Below are 26,329 nucleotides of genomic sequence, written 5' to 3' on the forward strand. Positions count from 1 at the left end.
TATTATTCATTCATTCATTCCTTCCTCCAGGCATCTTTCTGCCTGAGCCTGTCAACCAGCCCTCTAATTACATCAGTTTGGCAACCTTTACATGCTCTATCAGTGGTTTCATGTTGATTGATTAGATATTGTGTGGTCTCTTAATCGTCAACTTGCCATCCCAAACCTGTAGTATCAGTAGTGAATTCAGTAATCATCTGCATTTCAGTGCAAACAGTGTCTTATTTACTAATAGCCCGCAATCCAGTTTACCAAGATGCTAAATGCGGTGAAATCACACCAAAAAGCACCATGAGTTTTGAAGTCAATCTCAATCTTTCACTTTCAGTGTAAACTTCCTTTTATGCAAATTAGGCTCATTAGTCACAAACTAGGTTATCTGTCTACGGCAATTAGCATCACGCTACTCAAACTGAAGGTTCTCACCCTTTATTGCATTGACAAAAATAGCTTAAATATTCTGAAAATATATTATTTTAGCTGAAGAGATTTAAATTGACTTTCTGAGACTCCATGCAGAGAATAACCTGAAAAATGTACATTCATCGTATAATATTCCATGACATTTTTGTGACTTGTAGCATTTTATTACATTTCATGCCTTTTCCTTTTTTCAAATAACTTTTTTAAATTGTATTCCCAGATATTTGCAAGTTTTATAATGGGAGCCCGGTAAAATACACAATATAATTTAAAATAAATATGTGTGTACTTTTTATTGATCACTGCATTTGTTTATTAAATTATGTGGAAGAGTGTTATAACTGGGCATATCTTCACTTTTCACAATTTTAAAGAGCCGATCCAGATGCATTATGCAATTTGTGTTTAGCATTTATTTCCAGGCACATTTAAGCAGATTCACAGAATTTCTTTAATGAACTGGACTTGAAAACAGCACAGACAATGTGTAAAAGCCTGTATGCAAAATATGCTTTTCAATATGTGCTGACAAAACTCATTTGAGCTTTTCAATAATAGACAAAACATCTGTGAGCCTTAATACTAACTAGCTCTGTTTAAAAAAAACAAGTAAAGCTGGTCCTACACTTGAAGAAAAAGGCAAATGAACAAAGTCATGTCAATGAGTGTGACTATGGCATAAAAAAAATAGTAAAAACAGAATGATAAAGGCCCATTTATATTGTTCTTTCTACATTTAACTCATAGAATTCATTCAAGCCACAAAAACATACTTAATGAAAATTGTCAGGTACACAATCTTCCAGCCATGTTTTCAGACTTGATCTGATTTTTGTGGAATCCTGTGGAATATGTTACATGGAACTGAAAGCATCAACAAATTATCTCAAATATTAAAATAAAAAATGGACGGATAGAAACATACAAAGTGAAGGGGATTTTTAGAGCTTTCAGTGTCACAGAATGGAGCTGTCTATATGAAGGCAGCAGACCATAAGGCACCAACAATCGATATGTGTGTATGAGGTTCATTGATTTATACCTGAATGGCCTCCTCCAGTCGGTAATCCTGAGAGGTCTTAAGGAAGGTGGTGACCTGCTGAGGACTGAACTGGCACAGTAGGTCCGCTAAGAGCTCATGAAGATCTGGACCCAACTTCAAGACAGTCTGAGGATTCAGACACTCTCTGGAGCTGTAACAGAAAAAGAAAACCATAAATCATGTGAAATGAATCTAGACTAGAGGAAACAGTCACAAAACACTACCAGAAAAAAAGTTGTTGTTTTAATAAACATGATTTGTGGCAAAATGGTAATTTTTTTTAATCATCAGACTATAGCTGAGCATTACTGTCCAGACTTACTACACACAGCACATAAGAGCAGCCTGCTCAAGGCAGTCCTTCAAAGTCAACTCCTGTGTACTGATGTTCAGACCACTGGCTTGAATATGCCAGGAAAACGATCAACAGAACAGCCAGACCAAAACCAAGGACAAACGGACCATACATTTTAAGCATGAAAACTCAATAGGATAGAGAATAGAATTTTTATCAAAAAAGCAAAGCAAATTAACTGAGAGAGAACTGAAGAATGAGAAGGTGGCAAGAAATGTGTCTTTCATTTATAGAGCATATAATTTACTGCCTATTCCAAAAATGCACATTAGCTATCATAACATTTTATTTAATTTATAATTAATATACACTACTGTTCAAAAGTTTGGGGTCAGTAAGATGATTGTTATCACCAAGGCTGTAATTATTTGCAGTACAAACCATAATATTGTGAAATATTTTACATTATGAATTTAAAATGTAGTTTATTCCTTTTATGCCAAAGCAGCCATTTCTTCAGCGTCACATTCTTTTCAGAAATCAATATAATATGCTGTTTTTAGTGGTGCAACGGATCACAAAACTCACGGTTCGGATTATATTATGGATTTTGAGTCAAGGATCGGATAATTTTTCGGATCAGCAAAAAACAAACAAACAAAAAAAGTTTTTTTTTTTTTTAATTACTGAAAGCTTACTTTAAGTACTTCTATACCATAGCAAAAACTACTAGCTGAACTAATACAGTCAGAAATAAAACAAGAACAATTACACAAATTACAAGCATTGATGAATACAACTTAGTTACTAATAAAGTCAGTAACACTAGTATTCAGGTGCAGAAATGTAGTAATTAATCGTAAAATAACACAATAGTGCTCTTCACTGCAGGTATTTATAGGCTGCTGTCTCTTTAAGACCAAATGCATGTACCTAATACTGACACATCCGGTTTCTTTCTCGATATTTAAACATAAGTTTGTGTGTATGTTCAAAGAGAAGTGAAAGAGGAATCAATCTGTTTGAATCACGCGAGTGTTCTCTTTTGCTTGAATGGTTTAAAATAGTTTCAATGGGTAAACTGGCAAGACAAAACACATGCAAATTATAAACTTTCACTCTATAACAGTTAACCTGCGAATCACATGCGTGCCGAGCCGTGGGGTCTGGTCCGTACGGATCACGGATCATCTACAATCTGTTGCATCTATAATGCAACCCCTAGTTGTTTTAATGAAACATTTCTTATCATCAATGTTAAAGAAAGAGATTTAACAAGAAAAAAAAAAAACTTACATTCCCATTCAAAGGTTTGGGATCAGTAAGATGTTTAATGTTTTCAAAGAATTCTATTCTGCTCATCAAGGCTGCATTTATTTGATCAAAAACACAGAATAAAAAAAACTAATATTTTATATTACAATTGAAACGAACAGATTTCTACTTTCAAAATGCAATTTATTCCTTTAAAATATCATTTATTTTACAGCTGCTGAAAGAACAGCAGTTATTCAAAAACAGAAAGCTTTTCTAACAATATAAGTCTTTCCTACCACTTTTTTAAATCAACTTAACACACCCTTGCTGAATAAAAACAATTTACTGACCCCAAACTTTTTAACGGTAGTGAATACGGTTACAAAAGATTTCTATTTTAAACAAATTCTGTTCGTTTTTACTTTTTATTTATCAAAGAATCATGAAAAAAGCATCACAGGTTACAAAAAATTAAGCTGCACAACTGTTTCCAATATTGATAATAAATCAGGATATTAGAATGTTTTCTGAGGGATCATGTGACAGAAGACTGGAGTAATGGCTGATGAAAATTCAGCTTGAAAAATAAATTATATTTTAAAGTGTTTTTTCTGCATTTTTTATTAAATAAATATAAATCTTACTGATCCAAAACTATACAGTATATAAATATCCTATATACATACTGTGAAATATATAGGTCTTTTAGGCCATACCACCCAATCCTAAAACTGTCCGTCTCTCCTGGGGAAAAGAAGTCCCTTTTCACAGAACTCCAAATGGAAATCATGCATGATTTGTGCATCCCCCTCTTGCTCTCTTTCTTTCTCAATCAAGTTATCATGTAGAGTGCTTTTCTCAGACCTCAATCATAGCCAAGCTCTCAAATCAATGCCCAATCAGCCACCATCAGCCCCTGCTGCACGAGGCATGTGAAAGACGTACTGCTCTGTCATAAAACTATGAGGCATATGAGAATAATGATGATGTGAAGTACATGAAGTGGTCAAAATCACACAGAACATAAAAATTGCGGATTCTGAAAGTACACAGTAGAATTACAACAAAATAACGCAGAATACTGATATATACACACATTCTCTGGCAGGTGTTTTCCAATCCAAGAGACCGTGAATGCGGTTTGTTTTTAAATACTAGAGAACAGATCAGTAGTCTAGATTAAAGGATAGTTTACCAAAAAATTCTGTCATTGTTTAATCACCCTCATGTTGTTCCAAATCTGTATGACCTTCTTTCTGCGAAATACTAAATATTTTCAGGAAAGTTTGTGCCTTCAATGAAAGTTAATGGGGACCAAAACATCTTTTTTGACTTTTATTGTAAAGCTAATTGAGTATCAAAGATACTGAGACATTTATTTTTATTCCACAAAACCAAAAATCAATACAGGTTTGGAATTATATGAGGTTGAGTAAACAATGGCAGACTTTTCATTTTATCGGTAACTTCTCTTTAAGAGAGAATAGGGTAAGATGTGTCAATAATGGACATCACCATGGAATGTAGCAAACTTTACATATTTGTGTCATAGAACCAAATCTCTCATAGCTGGTAACATACATTTTTACGTCATAGCAAAATTATCCATGTATACTAATATACAGAATATCATACATGTTGGTGAATTGCCAATGGGAAAAAAAGAAAAACATGTCAACATCTGAATAAAGAATGGCCATTAATTATTTAATCTTTTTTTTACCCCAAATGCTGGCTTAGGAGTAGTTTTTTCCTCATTTATGATCATATTTTGATTTGAAATGTAAATCGTTCACATATTGTCCTAAATCAATGATTCAACCAAACCATTTTTCAGAAGTCATTTCTAAGGCTAAATGCTTAATACTTTCCAATTACACTTTACAGAGAATTAGTTTTATCATGTTCTAATTTCGTCTTGCCAAGAGGAAGTAAACCTTAAGTTAAAAAATGGCACAGTTTATGCCGCTTTAGTCTGTAGTGTGTTTATCACTGCTGTGACTGACTTCATCACTAAAAGAAGGTTATTTATTTATACAAACTACCCTAAATGAACTCAACTATGTTGTCCAAGATGAGGCTCTGTGACAAACTGAGATGGGAGGGTTGTAAGGACAGGAAGATCGTGAGGCGAAACGTGCTTTGAGGCTTGGCCTGAGAGGAGACAGCAGTCACACGGGGAGGACAGAGTAAATTCAGATGTTCTTCCACAGATGAGTTTTGGCCCTGAGGTGCCATGTGTCCTATAAAGGGCACTGCAGGTCAGCTACAGCAAAAGCAGCGTTGTAGCTCTGAGGGTCTGCCATGCCGCGGAAATGAGCAAGCACTGATGTGTGACTGTGTCTGAAACTAAAAAAAACTGTGAATCTGGAACGAGGTGAATGTGTGACAATCCAAATATAGGTTTTTAATAACGTAAGAAACGCAAAGGGTGTTGCTACGCACTTGCAAACGTGTTCTGAATGGGTTTTAACAAGTTTCTTACTGACTTAAGTTAAAGTTACAGTGAAACAGAATGAACGACAGATCTTTTCTTCTATATTGCGAAACATACCAAGTACAACAAAATCAAAAAGTAGGGTGGAAACTTTTTCCATCGGTTGAGATGTGGGCATTGCACTCAGAAATGGAGGCAGACATAAACGCTAGCTTTTAATTGATCGTAAGAAATGATTTCAGAAGTCCAGAAGAGATGTTTTTTTATTATTAAAAATAACAGTCGTTTACAATACAAATAATAGAATGCATTAAATAAAAACTACATTTTTTATTCGTGCTGACTTTAAAATCATCATATTATGTGTGTGAATACGATAAGTTAATTATTATTTTTGTTATGGCTGATGACCAATAAAAAATGATAGAAAGGTAGTTGTTAAAGTAGTTTTGTTTTGGTTAAGGAACCTAGAATATGGTCATGTGAAATAAACCATTAATATGTGCTTTTACATGTACTAATATACAGCCAATATGATAGTAATATGCATGTTAATAAGCAACTACCGAATAGTGTTCCCTAATCTAAATTGGGTTGCATTAAAGGTTCAATTCTCGCTATTAACAAATCATTAACTACGACTTTTGCCTCAAATAAACTCCTAGTTTGCTGCTTATTAATAGTAAGTAAGGTAGTTTTTAAGTTTAGGTATTGTTTAGAATTAGGGATGTAGAATATTGTCATGCAGAACATGTGATTTATAAGTACTAATAAACAGCCAATATGTTTTTTTATAGGCATGCTAATAAGCAACTAGTTAATACTGAAAACTGGTCCCAATAATACAGTGTTACCCTAAATTGTTTGTTACCAAAAGAATATATTAAAATTATATTGTATTTCAATGAAAAGTGAATTAAAAAACTGCATTAAACGGTTTAAAAATGCTACAGTACAAGTGAATTTAAGCATCACAACGTGAACTAATGCACTGTTTTTTAAGATTTGCTGATGACTACATTTCACTGAATTCAAAATTGTTTTTAAAGATGGACTTCAAATGAATAACAGCAAAAGTAATCTACAGGTAAATAATTTCCACCTATTTAGGTAAACTTTGTGCAAGTAAAAAAAAAAATCTGATATCGACTGATTCCTGATGTGGTAATGATGCATTGTGCATTTCTAATATCGTGGTCTTTAGACTCTATGGGATTTTTCAACAGATGTTATTGTCAGCCAGGTGAAAAGTCTGATGACTGAAAAAATTTCTTCAGATTAAAACAAATTAATCAGATTCCTCCATCAGTCGTCCAATCAGAAAATCTCACAGTAAAATGCATACATTGAAAGAAGGTCTGATCTCTCTGTGTAAAGACTACTGTATTGACAGACCTTCTTCCTCTCTGTTTTATAACTACAGGCTGTCAACAGCAGCATGTACAAAACTCACTACAGATACTGATCTTAATCCTTGAGTCCTTTTGCCAAGAGCAGCAGAAGAAAGATACAAACTAAAATGTGGGGGCTGGGCGTAATGGACTCCAGGACAATACACAGGGTACAAGTGAATGAAATACTATTATACTAGGTCTAGATAAATGTATGTGTGGGGAGGTCATATGAGAAAAGAGATGAAAGAACAATGCTTAAGAGAGATGGTGACAGAGATGGCTGTTATTTTAATGGAGGACTGCACCTGCTCACTAATAAATGCTTTTACATGAGCAATACTGTCGTCTGATTAATAATAATGACAAAATAGGCAGTGCAGGTCTACTTAACCACATTTACACTGCAAGCCCTAATGTATAGAATGCATATTTTGAAACAAATTAGATGCAGCCTTTTTACTGCAAGGCATATCAGCCTTGTATCAGACTAGTCCTCTGGTATTTTCAATGAGAACATTTACATGCAAAGTTTGATATAATTCAGACTAAAACAATAACACCCAGGTGCACAAAAATAATATATGCTGAATAGTCTCTACTTATAGATCCCTCACGGTCTAGTTCTCATTTGTGTCTCATTAAATGATGTAGGGAGGGACAAAATATATAATCAACCTTTCAAAAGTTTTTTATTCATGTTTTTGGAAGAATTCTCTTCTGTTACCAAGGCTGTATTTATTTGAACAAAAATATAGTAAAGAAAGTGATATTGTAAAATATCATTACAATTTATAATGACAGTTTCTTTGGAATTTTCAATAACCATCCAGTTGGACAAGATTAAAAAAAAGAAAAAAGAAAAAAATATATATTAATACTATTATGCAACAAGTTCAAATAGATGTTTATTTTTTCTTTCTATTCATCAAAGAATCATAAAAAAAAATAAACAAAAAATTATAATAAGAACCATTATGGAGAACCAGTAATAATTAATAATGTTTGAGCAACATATCAGAATGATTTAAGGATCATGTGACACTGAAGACTGAAGACAATAATAAATTCTACTTTAGAATCTATTACAACAGAAAAATATTTCAACTTCTTACTGTATTTTTAATACAGTACTGTATTTTTAATACAGTAAGTATTAAAAATACAGTTACTGCATATTATCAAATGCAGCCTTGATATGCAGAAAACACTTATTTCAAAAATATATACAAATCATATTCCAAAAAAATTATTCTCAAATTTTGGTAGTGTAGTTAACTAGTGTAGTTTAAGTAAATCATTTTTATGGCCAGTGTTTACAGTTGACCTGACTTTGTATAGGTTTGCGTGGGTGGTAAGGAAACAAAAAGAGAAAGAATGGTAAAAAGTGATAGTGTTTCTCTGCTAGCCCTGGAGAGAGATCTATGAGGTGTGAAACTTTAACTGCACACCATCACACCATTACAAAAAACAGCACAACACCGACAGCAGGCACGTAAAATGAAACAAAGCTGCAGAATAGAGACCGTGTTGCAGAGGGTGCTGCTATTATTACCTGAGGTTCAGGAGGCACTTTAGAAACTGGAACACCAAATAGTCGTCCTACAGACACAGAGAGTTCAACATCAAAATATAGTTCACTTTCAAACAGATTGCAGTCATGTAAAATTATAACTTGACATCTTCTATTTCAAATCGCAATGTATTGCAATTGTTGTTCATTTGCTCAAATACCACAGCCAGACACTGTGCCTGGCATTTTTCCTTTTGCCATTACTTGTACTTTATTTGAGATAACTAAGTTTGTAAGCATAACACCATTTTTCATCTCCATTGACATAAAATGATTAAACCCTGAGAGCATGATGTTATGGGTCTGGCTGCTAGTAAAAATCTGCTCAGTTTGACCACTAGTGTTCTTGTCATCGTTAATTTACCAAATGCTCCAGAACTACACATCATTAATGTTATTATCGCACTAGTCTTTGACTGTGAAAAAAAATCCCTTAACACTTGTTTATTTTCATATCTCATATCTTCTTCTCATCGGCACATATGTTTGCACAAGCAAGCTTTTCAATTAGCACCTTTCTGATAGTATGCGAGAGATAACGCAAACCCAATTACACACAGCACTGCAGATAGAGCCTAATCCATTTACTGATACACACACACGCGTGGGCCTCAGGGGGGCCTCTTCCTTCTCACACACTTTCACTGACACTATCTTAAGATGAGTGAATAGGAGCCCAGACAATGCAACATATATTTACACACACAAAAGCGGAGAATCAAACACTGACAGGGTCTTTTAGAAACGCTTTTCTCAACAGTCCAGCCTTTGGAAGATAAACTGTCAAGCCAACATCAAGTGAACAGAGAGAGAGCGCTGACATACGGCAATGCGGCATACCTGCAGAGATGTGATGATAGACTGCACCTTGTCTGCAAAGTGCACTGCAACTAGCTCTGCTGTTTTAGCTGAGTTAATGCTGACCAGATCCTGCAACAGAGAAACAATGACATACCAGTGAGCATTCATAACATCAGCCAATCCACCAGAGTAGCATTTTCTTAGTATTAGTTGGATCCTAATAGTAAAAACATTTTTCCATTCTTTATTACAAATAATATTGTTGGCATAACAATTTGAATGAAATGCTTCATCAAAATAAATATAATGTGAATTTCAGAATTGTGAGAGGAATTAACTGTCTACATCAGCAGCTATCAATAGCATATATTCGTCATTTAAAATGAGAAACCGAAACAAAGATATACGCAGATATATAAAACGTAAACAAATCAGCACTTGCTTACCATTTTGAATATCAGTAACGTTGATAACTTTAATCATTTTAAGCAGCTCATGTTGTTATGAAAACAGTCGCGTATTAGAATGATTGGGAAAGATCACGTAACATTTAAACAGCCTTCTGTCTGTATCGCCTTCATTTATGTGCTCGTTTTCATCACTTTTGCTGTAATTCTCGGGGACTGACTCGTTCGCTAAACTGAACATCCAATCAGAGTTCTCCCTCTCGCCGACGGCCCCGACACCGATTCCATGTTGAATCGGGCAAACTGCTGCCAACGTGAGCCAGACGAGAGACGACGAGTGGAACACACCAAACAAACTGACCGTCCGTTTAGTGTCTCCCAGCCTTATGACTACACCATTCAAAAACTTGGGAGTTTCTATTCATCAAAGAAATCTGAAAAAATTCTACTCTGCTGTTTTCAACATAATAATAATAAATTATTTTGAGCAGCAAATCAGAGTATTAGAATGATTTCTGAAGGATCATGTGACTGGAGTAATGATGCTAAAAATTCAACTTTGAAATCATAGGAATAAATTACATTTTAAAATATATTCAAATAGTGTTCAAAATATTTTTAGGAAAATATATGCTGTTTTTGCTGTATTTTGGATCAAACATGCAGGCTCGGTGAGCAGAAGAGACTTCTTTAAAAAACATTACTGTTCAAAAAATTGGAATGGTATTGTGTATGTTATTTGTTGCGCATCAAATTTTATATATCAGTCTTACGGCTCATATACCTTAAGATCATGGAGGGAAAAAACAGCTGAGAAAAATGGTGCAGATGCTGATATTTATTATAAAAATATGCAATTTTGTACAGATGCTGACATTTATATGACCAAAAATTAAGATTAAATTCTGGAGATTTTAAAGTAAACCAATGAGAGCTTTATATCAGAATATAGACCACTTGCATAAAATGCAATAAATATCAGATCTCCCAATAATATTTAGTAAGATAATATTTTAATGCTTACTTTAATAATCAAAGCTCTGTAGTTTCAAAACATATAATGCATTACAATGCAATACAGTGATGACTGAAAGATGAACAAATAAACATTCCTCAAAAGCCATTTCTGATACTCACATTTTGAACATCTCTTTTTTTCATAAAAAAATAATGTATGATAATCAAGTAAACCTAAGTGTCTTCAGTCCAGTAACTGTTCAGCTTGAAATATTATTAACAATATTATTCTTGCATTAACTTTACTGATTTTTATAAAGATTTCGAAGCAAAAAGACAAGTGAATCACAACCTGAAGGTGGAAAATGTTAGGGTTATATAACAAATGTTCGTTTTTAAACCCAGACTTTACAGAAAGGCAGTCACAAATAATGCAATGGCATTGACTGATTTTTAGAGCTCTCTATTTAAACAGACAGAGCAAGTCATTTGGACAAAGACCATTGACTGAACAAGATGAGAGAGAGAAGGGTCTGATGAGACTAGGGTCTGAAATTAGCTTTCTGAAGCCAGAGCTCTCTCTACCTGGAGTGTGCTCTAGGGGACAAAGCATTTGAAGCCTTGTTTGACTCACCTTGATATGTTGAAGGGCTTTGACCCACACCAACTGTTTCTCCTCTGAGCTGTAGCCTGGCATGGACAGGATGTTATGGATGTAGTTGAAGAGCTCCTCCTGGAGTTCGAGATAAAAGATTTAGTACAGGAATAACGAGAGTGACAGGAACGAAAAGAGTGAAATGGATGGATTAAGGCTGAGTACCTTTCTCAAAGGGTCTTTCAGGTAACAGTCAACAATTTTGTCGTAAACGTGCTTTTTGTCATACATAAACTCGCAGATCTGATAACTGAAAGAGTGAAAACAAAACAACAACATTGACTAATGAGTAATAATACTAACAAAAAGGTTTGATCTTCAGTAGATTTTCAATGTCTTCACCTTGAGGAAATCAATATGACGCATTCAACAGAGGCTGTTAGATTTATCATTGATTTAACCTTCTAGCTTTTGAAGTCTTGCTTAGAGTGGATCACTATGTTTCCTTGGTACTTACCATGCAACTATTTTTTGGACCATTACATTGTTTTTCTGCATTTCAGCACAGTTAACCACATTTTCACCCCTTTATCCTTAAAGGTAATTCTCATCACTTTAATACAATGTTTACTGTAATATAAGGAAAAAATACCACAAAACAAAGTTAGTTTATTTTAAATCAGCAAAAAATTGAAGGCAGTGCAACAAATACAATCATGATATACACTATCATTCAAAAGTTGGGATTGGTAATATTTTAATATTGGTAATAAAGAAAATATCTAACTAATATTTATGTATCTGTAATAGAAATGTTCTATAACAGTAACCTAATTAAGGTGCATATTAGTGAGTTGACTCTACAATATAAATCTAATTTATCAACCAGATTTCCAGAGAATAATTAAGTGTGTGTCTCCTGAAATCATACGCCGGGTAAATTATGATTTACTATGAACTATGAATGGTTCATGTTGTACTGTAGAAGATGGATGGACCTTATTGTTAAAAAAATAAATCATGTTTTGACTATGAAGTTAAAAGCCTTCAGCTGTATATTTGTTTGGTGGATGAAGCAAATCTGTTCTGCTTTCTGATTGGAAGATATCTTACAATTCTGCCTTCTCTGCAAGGTCAAGCAGACGCCCCTCATCAAACTGGACCACGCCACCAACCTGCAGCAGCTCCAGCAGAACCTGACACACGTGAAGATCATATGATCAATCAAGTAATTTTTTGACAAATCCTGAGTAAAATTAAAGATGGTTTCAAGATGGTTTTTGTGTTCCTACCTGCTGTCTTTCTGTATGTCTAGAGTCATCATCTGGACTACATAAAAACTCTAGAACCTGCAAAAGAATGAGCAACAGATAAAAAAAAAAATAAAAACACTTCAACAAAACATCTTTTCAAATAGGAAAGGCAGAATAAATCTAAAATCACAACTGTCAGCTTCCCTGTCGGTAGACCAAAAGCTTCCAGTCAGGTTTTAATTTGATGCAATCTAATTAAGAACAGGCCCCAACGCAGGGTGCAAAATCCTGAACTATTTAACATGCAGAAAGACAAGCATAACGCTTCTAATGCGGGAGAGCTATTTTTACAGAAGCTGCTAATTGTCTTTACCAGCACTAACACCTTAGAAATATTCTCTTGCTTTAACCATTACAGCTCAGATGAAAAAAATGACAGCATAGTGCAAATGGAAAAGGTGAAGGACTGACAAACAGACTGTGAAAGAAGCAGACTGTCAGGTCACCTGGTCAAACAGCTTCCGGTTAACAAAGAGGGTATTATCAGGTTTGGCAAGTTGTCGTGCCAGGAAGGTGAAAAGACAGCCGACCTGAGACGGGGTGAAGTCAGAATTGTCCACCATAACCTGAAAAGAACGCACACACGGGGAATTTGTTAGTGTCTGTACATATACATATAAAGATTATTGGAGTGTGTTTTACAAGAAAATACCATTTCAGTCGCTCTAATTCAAAAGGTCAAATTTAATTGAATGAGTTACTTGCCATTTCTTTGTAATTATTTGTGCTCAAGTACCTAAGTAAATTTGAATGGAAATGGCAAAAATCACATTTACTTTGTGTTTAAAAGTGCCTCTGGCATTGGAATTGATGCACAGAGGGAGATCTGACTGACAGGCTTGTCCAACGAATGCTATGTAGATTTTGTATGATTTTACTAAAGGATTGAGATTATGATAAGTGGAGCAATATTCGATTTTAAGGCCGTTCAGTAACATCTGCAGTGAATATTTGAGTTTCTAAAGTTGTAGTGCAGGTTCTAATTATTGACTTATTGATAATGTTCATTGTGCACACTCGATACTTACAACTACTACTTATATATATACATACATTTTACATAGATTTTGGAACTTTATGGAAAATTAATCTAAGCAGAACTTCTAAAAGTTTTTTTTTTTTTTTGCATTTTCTACATTTGTGATTGTTGAATTCTATGGAATGGATTCAAATATGGTAAAACGTGTTTAACTTTCTGAATGATAAGCATTTTAGTTCTGCTGGATATTCGGTGTTATGTGGGAGACCATGGGGGCCAAGGTAGTGTTTTTTATGAATGAGCAAATGATCACAGATGGAGAGAAAGGGAGAGTGTGCGGATGTTGATTTGAGTTGCTGAAGGCTCTTGAATGAGCTGTGATGAGGAGGGGGAGGAAGACAGCAGGACTGAGCCGGTTCTCCAGCAGATAAAATTATCCCAGTCACATGATTTGCATTCCAATGACAAGAGTGAAGAATCATTTCAGATACAAATGCTTTTTACACAGATGGAGGGAAAGCTGCGTGAGCATTCGTATGTATGTATGTGTGTGCGTATGTGTATGAGATTTGTAGGCAAAAGACAGTGAGAAATATGTTTCTGTCACCTTCAGTAAAATGTCCACAATCCTTTGCTGGTACTCCAGAGCCTGTTTGTCATTCTTGAAGTCCTCAAATGTCTGTGAGGCAAGGAGATATTAATACTGAGATCTGATTAAATGGCAGATGAACTACGCTCTACACGTATAACACATTAGTAGAGCACTGATGATTTTAGTAATACATATTGATTTATGGATTAGCTGATGCACACCAGTGCCAGGACGTTGAGGAACTCTCGAGTGTCGAAGTGCAGAAGAGTTCGAATGTATGGATACACTTCCTCTTCCTGTGCAGCCTCCACCGAGTGCAGACGAATGAGAAACTCAAACACCTGGAACGCATTCAGAAATACAATATAAATTGCACAGAATTGCTTTTCAAAGATTTTTTTCTTATTTAAGATTACCTTTGCTGTCATTGAACACTTACATAATGTTATTCTTTTAAAACACTAATAATTGATTAACTTTTATATATAGTATTCAAGTAAAAAGCCATTGTAATATTGGCCCAATATCATCGGAGTACAGTACAGTGCTGACTAGTTGCCATGGTGACCAGGTGGTACACTTTCCTGCTAGTGTGTGTGTGTGAGAGAGAGAGAGAGAGAGAGAGAGAGAGAGAGAGAGAGAGAGAGAGAGAGAGAGAGAGAGAGAGAGAGAGAGAGAGAGAGAGAAGCACAGACCAAAAGATTAGCCATTATCTCCCATTCACACACACAAAAAAAAGAGGTAATTGGGCATCTTTTGGAGGTGCTCATCTTGGCAACGCCAATGTTGTTTTACAGCAGTGAGGTGGTTTTATTTAAGGAAGAATTTGGACGTGCAGATGTGACATTGTGTGTGTGTGAGACTACATGAGAATGTATGGATGTGAGTCATTGCAATGAAGGATCAAAGAGGAACAGGAGTCTCTCTGTGCACACGTCCCTTTGAACATGACCCCTTAGGGCCCAAAAGATGATACGCCACTTGATGATACAATTTACTCCCTGCTGTAAAACATGCATTACACACTGCTAAAAATAAATATATTTATAAACGCATATAAATACATACACAAGCATGCATATGTGTGCATATGTACATATTTTTTTCAGTACTGTTTTTTTTTTAATTAATGTAAAATATTTTAATGTACAGTTGAGGTTAAAAGTTTACATCCACCTTTCAGAGTCTGCAAAATGTTAATTATTTGAGCAAATAAGGGATCATACAAGGGGATTGTGGAAGAATCCAGGTTTAGGTTTTAAGATGGGCTGCATTTTTGTGTATTTGAACCCTTTCCAACAATGACTGTATGATTTTGAGATCCATCTTTTCACACTGAGGACAACTGAGGGACTCATATGCAACTATTATAAAAGGTTCAAACCCTCACTGATGCTCCAGAAGGAAAAACCATGCATTAAGAGCCAGAGGGTGAAAACATTTTGAAGTTGAAGATCAGGGTAAATGTAACTTATTTTGTCTTATGGGAAACATGTAAGTATCTTCTGTAGCCTCTGAAGGGCAGTACTAAATGAAAAAATATTATATTTATGCAAAATAAGAAAAAATGTACACATCTCCATTCTGTTCAAAAGTGTTCAACCCCTGGCTCTCAATGCATGCTTTTTCCTTCTGGAGCACCATTGAGCATGTCATTTTTTTAAAGAAATTCACACAATAAATACCATTTTGTGGCTTGTAACAGATCACTGTAGAGCCTCTGTTCAAGCGGCTCATAAACCGATCATCTCTTACGCTTTACTAGCTAGAAGATAAACATGAGTGTACATCAGAAAGTATTTTGTTCAAGTCAAGTTCAAGTCCACCGACGTTGATCTACTCTTCGGTCTGGTTTGTTTGTCGGACAAAATGGCAGATTCTGTGTTATGTTCAGTCAGACTGCCTGTCAGTTAAACTCTGCTTCAGGGTAAATGACTGTAGACTCAATAGAGAATGTCCTGGCAGAAAACCACCAGTACATTTCCTGTTTTTTGATGTATTTTTTCTTTCAGTGGCTATTCTCCAGCCCATCATAAAACCTAAACCTGGATTCTTCCACACTCTCCTTGATTTATCTGAGAACGTTCTGTCTTGTTTCAGCACAGATCATCTCTACACATCACTGGAGTAAACAAACCTGTCTGTCATGCTTTTCACTCAAACCTATAGGGTGTGACAGCACTCAATGTGTGTGTGTGTGTGTGTGTGTAAGAGTAGCTTTAGGTTGTGTGTGTGATCCATGTCCGTATTTAAGTTCCTCTGGAGGTTGTCCATCCCAGAACGAATCACTTGAACACTTTGAATGGGCAACAAAGAAAAACTGCAGAGAATACTAAACACATACACTTGTGCTGTATATAACTGAGGGAGAAAGAGTGGCGTGACTCATACAGACACATACAAACAAAACAGACATGAGTGTTACAGCGTTGATCTGTATGGAACATGAGTGACTGATAACCAAACAATACACGTTCTCTGCCATCTGGGTTTAATCAGACTACTTACCTGGTTTTTCACCTGAGGGACCAGATCTTCAGGAATGTCACCTAACGGATAGGCCCGTCCTACCAAACAACAGCTGGCAGAGGAGAAGGAAACAGGTGTGTAATGGCACACAACTATGTCGGAGTTCAGTACTTATGCAGAAAGTCACCTCACCTAATGTACACCAGCAGTTTATTTCCCATCACAACATGCTCATCTGAGGAAGGAAACGAATGGGAAAATGTGATTGTGTGAACTCTAGTTTAGCATTAGCTGACCAGATTTAAGAAATGAAAGCCATTCTACTTCAGCAGTCAAAAATCAGTGGTATTTAAAATGCTGTTATCTATTAATTATTTATTAAATCACAGTGTTATTAAGCAGGTTATGTACATTTTGACCATAGTACGTGAAACTAGGGTTGGCTGGCATTATTTTCTTTTCATTCTTTGCTAAGTACCTCTTGTGCAACATGTGAAGTCAGAAAATGTGTAAAAGGAATTAGAGTTATTGGGTAAATCCCCCAAAAAAATCATTCATCGGCTAGGATTTCTAGCACATTTTGGTTAAAAATTCAGGTTACGATTTTTTTTAATATAAAAATTGTGATTGTGATTTAAAAAGCAATTTTAAAATAATCCAGGTTTGCTGTGTCTGTAGAGCATAATTTGGTCAAAAGTTTGTGAATGTATATGAATATAGCTATATATTGCAAATGCAAACTATACTAAGTAAGAAATGTTACTACAATTTCACTATAAAATAGCCAAGCATGAGTATTCACGAAAATTATTATAATAATTGTTATTTTACATTACAACTGTAAAATCGTAATACTAATAATTAAAGCTGTCTAAATTTCTTCATTTTCAAATGTTAAACCACTGAACTTTTATTTTGAAGGAAAACCGCAGGGAGCCCTTAAAGCTTCTCATTACACAATTTTTAATGCACAATAAAAAACTGACATTTTCTGGGATAGCTTTTGCCAGCTCCTCTAGTTTAGCAGAGTATGTTGATGTATGTGGGGTGTGTTTTTAGATTTGCTGGTTCTCTTTTCTACCTGTGAGAGGCTTTCCTTCACGAAGAGGAGGACCAATCGCCTGAAAGAGTTTCTGAAAAACCAGGAAACAGAAGCAGTTCATTTTTATTATTTGCTACAAGTGAACATGAACATTAGTAACAGAACTAATTTAAAATAATACATAATTTTAACACTTCATCTTGGCTTAGCTATTTTCTAACAACCAGCAAATAAATTAACGTAAGCTTTTAAGGAAAGTCACTTCAGAGACAGCAATTCATCACAATTTGAAATATATATTTTTTCCTCTGGAAGATTGTTCATGATACAACCAGAAAAAGACAGTAAATATGCTCTCTTTTTATTTCATCTTGACTTTGAACTCTTAAGACAATCTCATTTTTATTTTCAGCAAACGTACATAAATATACAGCATGTTGAGAGAGTTTCTCATATTGTGCTAAAGATGTACTATATCCAACACTGTAGTCTACTCTCCCTCCAGACTCACAGCAGCACCTGCAAGACATGGTCACATAATCCAGCACAACACACACTAGAGCAAAGTGCTGTTGTGTTTGGTCAGTGTGTATGTGTGTGACATTTTGGCCATGAAACAAATGAATCCCTTTCTCAGTCGCCTTTCATCTGGGGTTCAGAAGATTCCCCTGACAACAAGGCTTTCATCTTTTTTCTAGCTTAATAGTGAGAAACACACACAAAAAAAACCCCACACTTTATGGGAAAAACACACGTGTGGATCAAAAATGTGCACACACACCCTTGATGCGTCCCCAAAGGCTTACCAGGTTCAATTGAGTGGTTTCGGTTTTGTGTGGCAATTATACCATCAGTGCATGAATGAAAAATTAAAATAGTAAAAAAAGAAAAACATCTGCAATTCCATGGTTTAGCCACTAGATTCCTATATAGCTCTATATAAAAGGCTTATAAATTCTCTAGTTGTTTTTAGGCATAAAGACTTATTTTTATGAAGTTGTGAATCTGGATATATATTTAGACATTCTCAAAGACAACATTTTGCAAAGGTTTAGATTAATTTTTTTTTTTAAATTTTGGTTTTAAATGGCTTGGTTTCAATTTTGCCATATTGTTACAGCCACATCAGTTCATTTGTGCGTGTATAATAGTGTGTTTTGTGTGTGTGTGTGTGTGTGTGTGTGAGTGCGTGTAAGTGAGTGTGTGTGTCTGTTTTGTACTCTTGATGTTTTAGTGTGTAACCCCTTCCTTGGTGTCTGTGTTTTGACTGCATTTTTGGCCGAATTATTGATTAAATTTCATGTATTTGCAGAAATATGCTTTGTGTTACAATCACACTAGTTCATATATGTGTGTCTGTGGGGGGGTGGGCGGAGTGTGTCTATTTTGCACTCTTGATATTTTAGAGCGTCACCCTTTTATTGCTGTGCACTCTTTTTCTGCATCATGAATGATTTGTAGATTGTACACAAAAACAATTCTCAGTATTTTCATATTTTTGCATGTTTCCCATTCATTTCTTAAGTGTTTTACGACCATTTAGCTTTTTCGAATCAAGTCCACAATTTTTTTTGTGGTCACACAGTGACTGCCATAAAAGTAACCGAGTTTCGTACCATTCCAATGAAGTAGCAATTTTTAAAAATTATTTTTCTTCCAGCCTAAAATGACCGAACAACACCAGAGGGTTAAAAGCTCCTTCCACCAAAACATTTGGTGATTTTGTAATTTCCTAGAATTTCTTATTTTCGGAAAGTTCAAGAAGAGATAGTAAAAGAAATCCATATGAATCTAATGAAGTCAACTGAAGAGACACGATCGCTTTACAGGATGGACAGATTTCATTTAATGGAAGGGCAGAATGCTCTCAGGGTTTGGAACGACATTATAGTGAGTAAATGATGCAATGATGATTTCACTCTCAGGTGAACAGATTTAAAAGAATAGTAATATTTTATTTTTCAAAAATTAATATTTTGTCATCATTTACTCAGCCTCATGTCGTACCAAACCTGTATAAGATTCTTTCTTATGTTGAACACAAAAGAAGATATTTTGAAGAATTGTTCAGTTCTTGGTCCCCACTGACTTCCATAGTATGGAAAGAAATACCAATAAAACAGTTGGTGGTCCAGGGTGAGTAAATGATGACAACATTTAAATTTTAGGTGAACTATCCCTTTAATAGGCCTAAAGTCACTCACTTCCAATTCATGCTGTAGTCTGTACAGGCCAGACCGAACACGTCTACCCACCAAGACCAGATCTGAATGTGCTTGGCTCGTTTTTTCTCATTATGCATCTTCTAGCAAGTTTCTATGAGTCTGTTAAGATCAGAATGACTGGAAAAGTCTGGTATTGTGTGATCTTCAGTCGTTCAATGCATGATGCCCAGATCATCTCTGTAACCATTCACAAAGTGTATGAAGCAAGTTTAGGGTTTTAAAATCTTAACACAAACATTGATCGAGCACACTATCATACCTCCATGGGGCTGATGTAGTCGTTCATGCCACTGTTGAAGACGTAGATCATGGCATCATAAAGCTGGTTATCCCAGCACATCTGCACCACCTACAAACATCCAGTAGACATATGCTGATTTAAGCAATACAGATGATGAAGAGCTGCTGCTATGAAGCGTTTACTCACACACACCTGCTGTATGTCCAGATTGGTGATGTCCATATGGACCAGGCATCCCTCCACACTATCCATCATGCCGTTCTCCTGGAAGTAGCTGAGGAGGTCTCTCATGACGGGTGCAGTCAGACAACCAATCCTCTCGCTCAGAATGTAAGGCTCCAGACTCTCCAGAAACACACCCCTGGCCACTGAGTTCTCCACTAGCCGAGGGTAGATCTGGTTAAACAGTAGGTCCCTGAGCAGAAGAGAGATTGTTTTAAAAATGAGATGGGTTATCACATTTAACATTGCCCATCAAATCCAGTCATTTCAATATGAACCCACATGAATAAGGAATTTAGTGTGAACATTTTTCCTATGTATATTTTGCATTGGGTTCTTTTGGATTGATTTGTTAGATTGAAACCTATTGTACCGACCAACAAAAAGCTGCTTGGTTGCCCACTACATGGTTTATTGTTTTGTTTTTGCCTTCAAAAAGTTTCACTGACTTGACCACACCTGTAGTGTTTCAAATAAGTTATTTTTAACCAAGTCTTGTTTATTGCTCCTGTGCTTAGACATTTTTATACCCTATTACAGTAGTTCCTTTAGAGATACTGCTCTCATACAAATGCTCCTGTAGCACTCCGTCATTCGCATTACTTCCTAACTTTTACAGATAAGGATAGAACTATAAAAATGTTGGTCATGTGCTGGGAAACATGTCTTAAATACTTGAAAAACACACATCTATTAAATCAGCTGACCGTAAACCATATGCTTAGAAGTTTGTTATAAGCTCTTAATATAAAGCATTCTCATGTTCAGGACAGTTTAGGTCATGTACTTTTCCCACAGCAGCTCACTGTGTGTTCTCTGCATTTTTTCAAGAGCTTTTCTGTCCATATGTTTTATTCATTGTCAAATATTTTCATTACCAATTTTTATTGATTAGTTGTTGCAGCCCTAACTTATATACTTCTATACATTTGAAATTGTGTTCAACTATTTTATCATTTTATGAATTCATGAGCACTTTAATTTAATAGTAATTAATAATTTGGAGAATATATTTTATATTGTCCATCAATTTTTCACAGTGGTATCATTAGTTCATTCACTTACAAAAGATTGAATTGAATAATTGTGCAGTCTTGTCTTTTTTTCCTCAGATTTTCAAAGATTTTTGCTTGGAATTAAAGTATGTAGTACTGTGATTCGCTGAGCTCATTAATTTGGTTCATGTCTTAAAACTCTTTACTTCCATAACCAAGGCCAATGAGATAGTGGGTGGATATTTTTGCATTCTATGTAAAAACAATGGGTCTGTCCGAATACTCACACTTGCGGTCTTGGCCACTTGAGAGCATGTGCACACAACAGGAAGTAAGTGTGTAAAACTGTCCCAGGTCTTAAAAACACCAACGTGCAGTACCCTTAATGCATTTTCTGTATAATGATTGCCAAGACCTCAGTGCAAGTTAAATATTAATAATAATAAATAATAGTAATAAAACAAAGTGTTGCACATTTTATTGGAATACAAATGAGTATGTGTGTTTTGTACATGTCCAACTGCTTTTTATCACTTCATTAGATGCACTACAAATTAAATTGTTTATTAAACTGAAGTTTATTTTTAAAATGTAAAGTTTTGAAAATCAAAATAAAGCTCTGTAAACACACTTGTAAACAAGTGTGTCCCATCGGGCAATGAAAAATTCTACACACACTTGTGGTCTTCATGCCCACTTGAACTCTTGGGCCACACAGGAAATACATAATGTAAGTAGACAAGTGGTTAAGTGCAAAGACTGCAAGTGTGGGTATTTGGACAAGCCCATTAAATACAAAACACAAAAAAGGCACATGACCTAAACATTTTAAATGCAAAAAAAATGTGAAAATCATATAAGGGTTTCGTCCACCTTCAGTCTACAAATGTCAGCAGAAATTCCACTTTCAAAAATCAACCACAAATTATCTGTTTATATAGATCATTTTAGTCAAGTCAAGTGTTATGCATGAAGCACATGGACAGCTAGTCTCTCTAGTGCAGAGGTCTGTCACATGCTCTAGGCGAGCTCCCTGATCAAAGTGCAAACACCGAAAAAGCACATACAAACTATACACATCCTTCATTATAATGCATTAGTGACAGATCTGAAAACTGACATATACAATCTCATAGTATTCTCCATCTGTATATCACTGAATTATTAAATTTAACAATTAATATCTGATTCAAAAACAGCAAATATCGCACAACACTAAAATTCAAAGTCTGTATAAACAGCATTTAAAAAAAAAAAAAAGATTCAAGCAAATACCAAGCAAAAAACATCACCGCTGATTAACTGGACGTGCATTTAAAAACAAACCTACTGTGATAAGAGCTTATCAATTACTGATGCGACAGTGTCACAAGCACCTGAAGTGTAAGAGAGGAACAGAACTCTACCAGAAAACAGGAAGTGACGACAGGGATTAAAGTCTCTGTGGAGACAGCATGATAGCAACTCTAGGCAGTGGGACTGTAAAGCTTGAGTACAAAGGCTATGAATATATGCAGGTGCATCTTAAAAATATTAGAATATCATGAAAGTTCTTTTTTTTTGTAACTAATTTAAAAAGTGAAGCTTTCATATATTCTAGATTCATTGCATGTAAAGTAAAACATTTCAAAAGTTTTTTGTTTTAATTTTGATGATTAGAGCTTACAGCTAATGAAAGTTAAAAATCAAGTAACTCAAGATATTAGAATATTTCCCAAGATCAATCAAAAAAAGGATTTGCAAAACCGAAAAGTTCAAGTTATTGAAAAGTATGCTCATTTATGCACTCGATACTTGGTCGGGGCTCCTTTAGCACAAATGCAGCATCAGTCAGGTGTGGCACTGCTGAGGCACTATTGAGCCTTCAGCTCGTCTGTATTGTTGGATCGACGGTTTCTCATCTTTCTCTTGAAAATATCCCATAGATTCCATATGGGGTTCAGGTCAGGCATGTTGGCTGGCCAATCAAGCACAGTAATATCATGGTCAGCAAACCACTTGGAAGTGGTTTTGGCACTGTGGGCAGGTGCTAAATTCCTGCTGGAAAAGGAAATCAGCATCTCTATATCGCTTGCATCAGGAGATGGAAGCATAAAGTGCTCCAAAATCTCCTGGTAGACGGCTGCATTGACATTGGGCTTGATAACACACAATGGACCAACACCAGCAGACGTCACGGCACCACAAATCATCACTGACTGTGGAAACTTCACACTGGACTTCAAGCAGCTTTGATTCTGTGCCTCTCCAGTCTTCCTCCAGACTCCAGACCTTGATTTCCAAATGAAATGCAAAATTTATTTTATCTGAAAAGAGGACTTTGGACCACTGAGCAACAGTCCAGTTATTTTTCTTCTTAGCCCAGGTAAGATACTGCTGACGTTGTTTCTGTCTCAGAAGTGGCTTGGTAGCCCTTTTCCTGAAGACGTCCGAGTGTGGTGACTCTTGATGGACTGACTCAAGAGCAAGTCTCAAGCTTGTGGTCATCCCTGTTGCTTGTGCACATTTTCCTACCCAATTTCTTCCTTCCAGTCAACTTTGCATTTAATATGCTTTGATACAGCACTCTGTGAACAGCCTTTCAGTAATGGCCTCCTGTGTCTTACCCTCTTTGTGGAGGGTGTCAATGATTGTCTTCTGGACCATTGCCAAGTCAGCAGTGTTCCCCATTATTGTGGTTTCAAAGAACAAGAGATACCCGGAACTTATACTGTAGGGATGGTCATTTAGTGAAACTCAAATGTAAATATTCTAATATTTTAAGATACTGGATGTTTGACTTTCATGAGCTGTAAGCTCTAATCATCAAAATTAAAACAAAAAACTTTTGAAATGGTTTACTTTACATGTAATGAATCTAGAATATATGAAAGTTTCACTTTATGAAATGTTACAAAAAAATTACTTTCATTTTTTTTTTTACTTTACATGTAATGTATGCATGTACAGTATGTATGTGTGTGTGTGTGTATACATATGAGAATGTAAAATTGTTATATTTTTACTATTTAAAATAACTGTTTTCTATTTGAATATATTTTAAAATGTAATTTATTCCTGTGATTTCAAAGCTGAATTTTCAGCATCATTACTCCAGTCTCCACTGTCACATGAGCCTTCAGAAATCATTCTAATATGCTGATTTGCTGTTCAAGAAACATCTATTATTATTATTCTTATCATCAATATTTAAAACAGTCGAGTACATTTTTTAGTCCGTTAGCATTAGAAAAATGCTAATTTTAAAAGAAAATTTCAGATGGGACTTAAAGGCTTTTGCATAGGAGTTCTTCGTATAGAGATATATGAAATATATATAATAGATAATAATAAATGTTTCTTGATCAGCAAATCAGCTAATCAGAATGATTTCTGTGTGTGTGTGTGTACGTACACACAAAAGTTGAGGAACAGGAAGGTTTTCAATGTTTTTTAAAGAAGTCTCTTATGCTCATCAAGGCTGCATTTATTTGATCAAAAATACATAAAAAAATTGTGATATATAACATTATTTCAATTTCAAATAATGGTTTTCTATTTTAAAATAAATTGAAATATGTTTAATTTTTTTTTCTGTGATGGCTGTATATTTTAAAGCTATTATTTTCTGTCCTTTAAAAATCATATTTCCCATGTTACAAAAACAGCATTCTTCCATCTTAGAAACATTGCCAAGCTTTGAAACATGCTACCTGTTTGTTTCTGATGCAGAATAGCTAGTTCATGCATTCATGACCTCTAGACTGGACTATTGTAATGCACTGCTAGCTGGTTGTCCTGCATCTTCAATAAACAAGCTACAGATAGTCCAAAATGCAGCGGCTAGAGTTCTTACCAGGTCAAGAAAATATGATCATATTACCCCAATTTTACAGTCTCTGCACTGGCTACCTATTAAGTCCGTATCATTTACAAAATATTATTACTTGCCTATAAGACCCTAAATGGTTTAGCTCCTGCGTACCTAACTCGTCTTCTACCACGCTACAATCCAACCCGCTCCCTAAGGTCGCAAAACTCTGGACTTTTGGTAGTACCTAGGATAGCAAAGTCCACTAAAGGAGGTAGAGCTTTTTCACATTTGGCTCCCAAACTCTGGAATAGCCTTCCTGATAACATTCGGGGTTCAGATACACTCTATCTGTTTAAATCTAGATTAAAGACACATCTCTTTAGCCAAGCATTCACATAATGCATCTTATAATCTTGTACTGCAGTTATATCTGATCAAATGTACATTATTATTATTCTTTAGTTTGGGTTGAACAAATCGTTTTTGCTTCGATGGAACAGCAGCTACGCTAATTATGTCTCTATTTGTTTCTCTGTTTCTGCCACGGGATCAACATCCCGTAGTAACTAGGAATTACAGAAGCTTCAGTCTGGATCCAACCCTTAAATGATCTGAGATGACCAAACACCTCAGTCGTGGTATTGAGGGTGGAGACAGCGCTGGACATTCACCCCCACCCCCCCTCCCTCCCCACCCACCTACCTACCTACCTACCTACCTACCTACCTACCTACAATCCCTGCCGGCCCGAGACTCGAACCCACAACCTTTGGATTATGAGTCCGAATCTCTAACCATTAGGCCACGACTTCCCCCTAAAAAGTACTGAAAAATTTAGCTTTGGCTTAATTTAATCACAATATTATAAATAATATAATATAAATAATATAATAATATAAATCTTTGTCCTTAGCACAAATAGACATACAAAGTGTTCTGAGAAACTAGATGGCAGAAAAGTAAAACAATAGCTTTCTGACTTATTTTTAGATGTCAAAATAGGAAACAATTCACAATTACAGATTGTAAAGCCACGCTCAATCAATTTTCTGACAAGTGCTCTGACAGCTTCTTGTACTGTAGCTATGGTAACGCAGACACTAGATGTTGCTCTTTGCACGCACAGAACTTTTGTTCAGAACTAGGATAGCCATGTTCAATGAGGTAAAATAAGACATACAATTCCCACTTCCTAACACTTTCCATTCTCATCATTACGAAAAAAAACATTCAACACAGGACAAATTGTTCTGTTTTGAAATAATACAACATCATTTATC

General features: G+C 35.4%; 1 protein-coding gene across 1 annotated transcript in view; it reads right to left on the reverse strand.

Annotated features, from left to right (window-relative positions):
* The window catches only part of LOC306872817 (vacuolar protein sorting-associated protein 8 homolog), a 121,916-nt gene that overhangs the window by 58,269 nt on the left and 37,318 nt on the right, over positions 1-26,329 (reverse strand). The window contains exons 21-35 of the mRNA XM_079421673.1: positions 20,232-20,454; positions 20,058-20,147; positions 17,613-17,664; positions 16,724-16,766; positions 16,571-16,643; positions 14,284-14,403; positions 14,078-14,149; positions 12,938-13,057; positions 12,471-12,527; positions 12,292-12,374; positions 11,404-11,488; positions 11,218-11,316; positions 9,259-9,348; positions 8,401-8,447; positions 1,466-1,616 (exon numbers count right to left, since the gene is read on the reverse strand). Coding sequence (XP_079277799.1) covers positions 1,466-1,616; positions 8,401-8,447; positions 9,259-9,348; positions 11,218-11,316; positions 11,404-11,488; positions 12,292-12,374; positions 12,471-12,527; positions 12,938-13,057; positions 14,078-14,149; positions 14,284-14,403; positions 16,571-16,643; positions 16,724-16,766; positions 17,613-17,664; positions 20,058-20,147; positions 20,232-20,454 — 1,405 coding nt within the window. The remainder of the gene's footprint in view (positions 1-1,465; positions 1,617-8,400; positions 8,448-9,258; positions 9,349-11,217; positions 11,317-11,403; positions 11,489-12,291; positions 12,375-12,470; positions 12,528-12,937; positions 13,058-14,077; positions 14,150-14,283; positions 14,404-16,570; positions 16,644-16,723; positions 16,767-17,612; positions 17,665-20,057; positions 20,148-20,231; positions 20,455-26,329) is intronic.

The sequence above is a fragment of the Barbus barbus genome (genome assembly GCF_936440315.1).
Source record: "Barbus barbus genome assembly, chromosome: 7".
NCBI classification, from domain to species: Eukaryota; Metazoa; Chordata; class Actinopteri; order Cypriniformes; family Cyprinidae; genus Barbus; species Barbus barbus.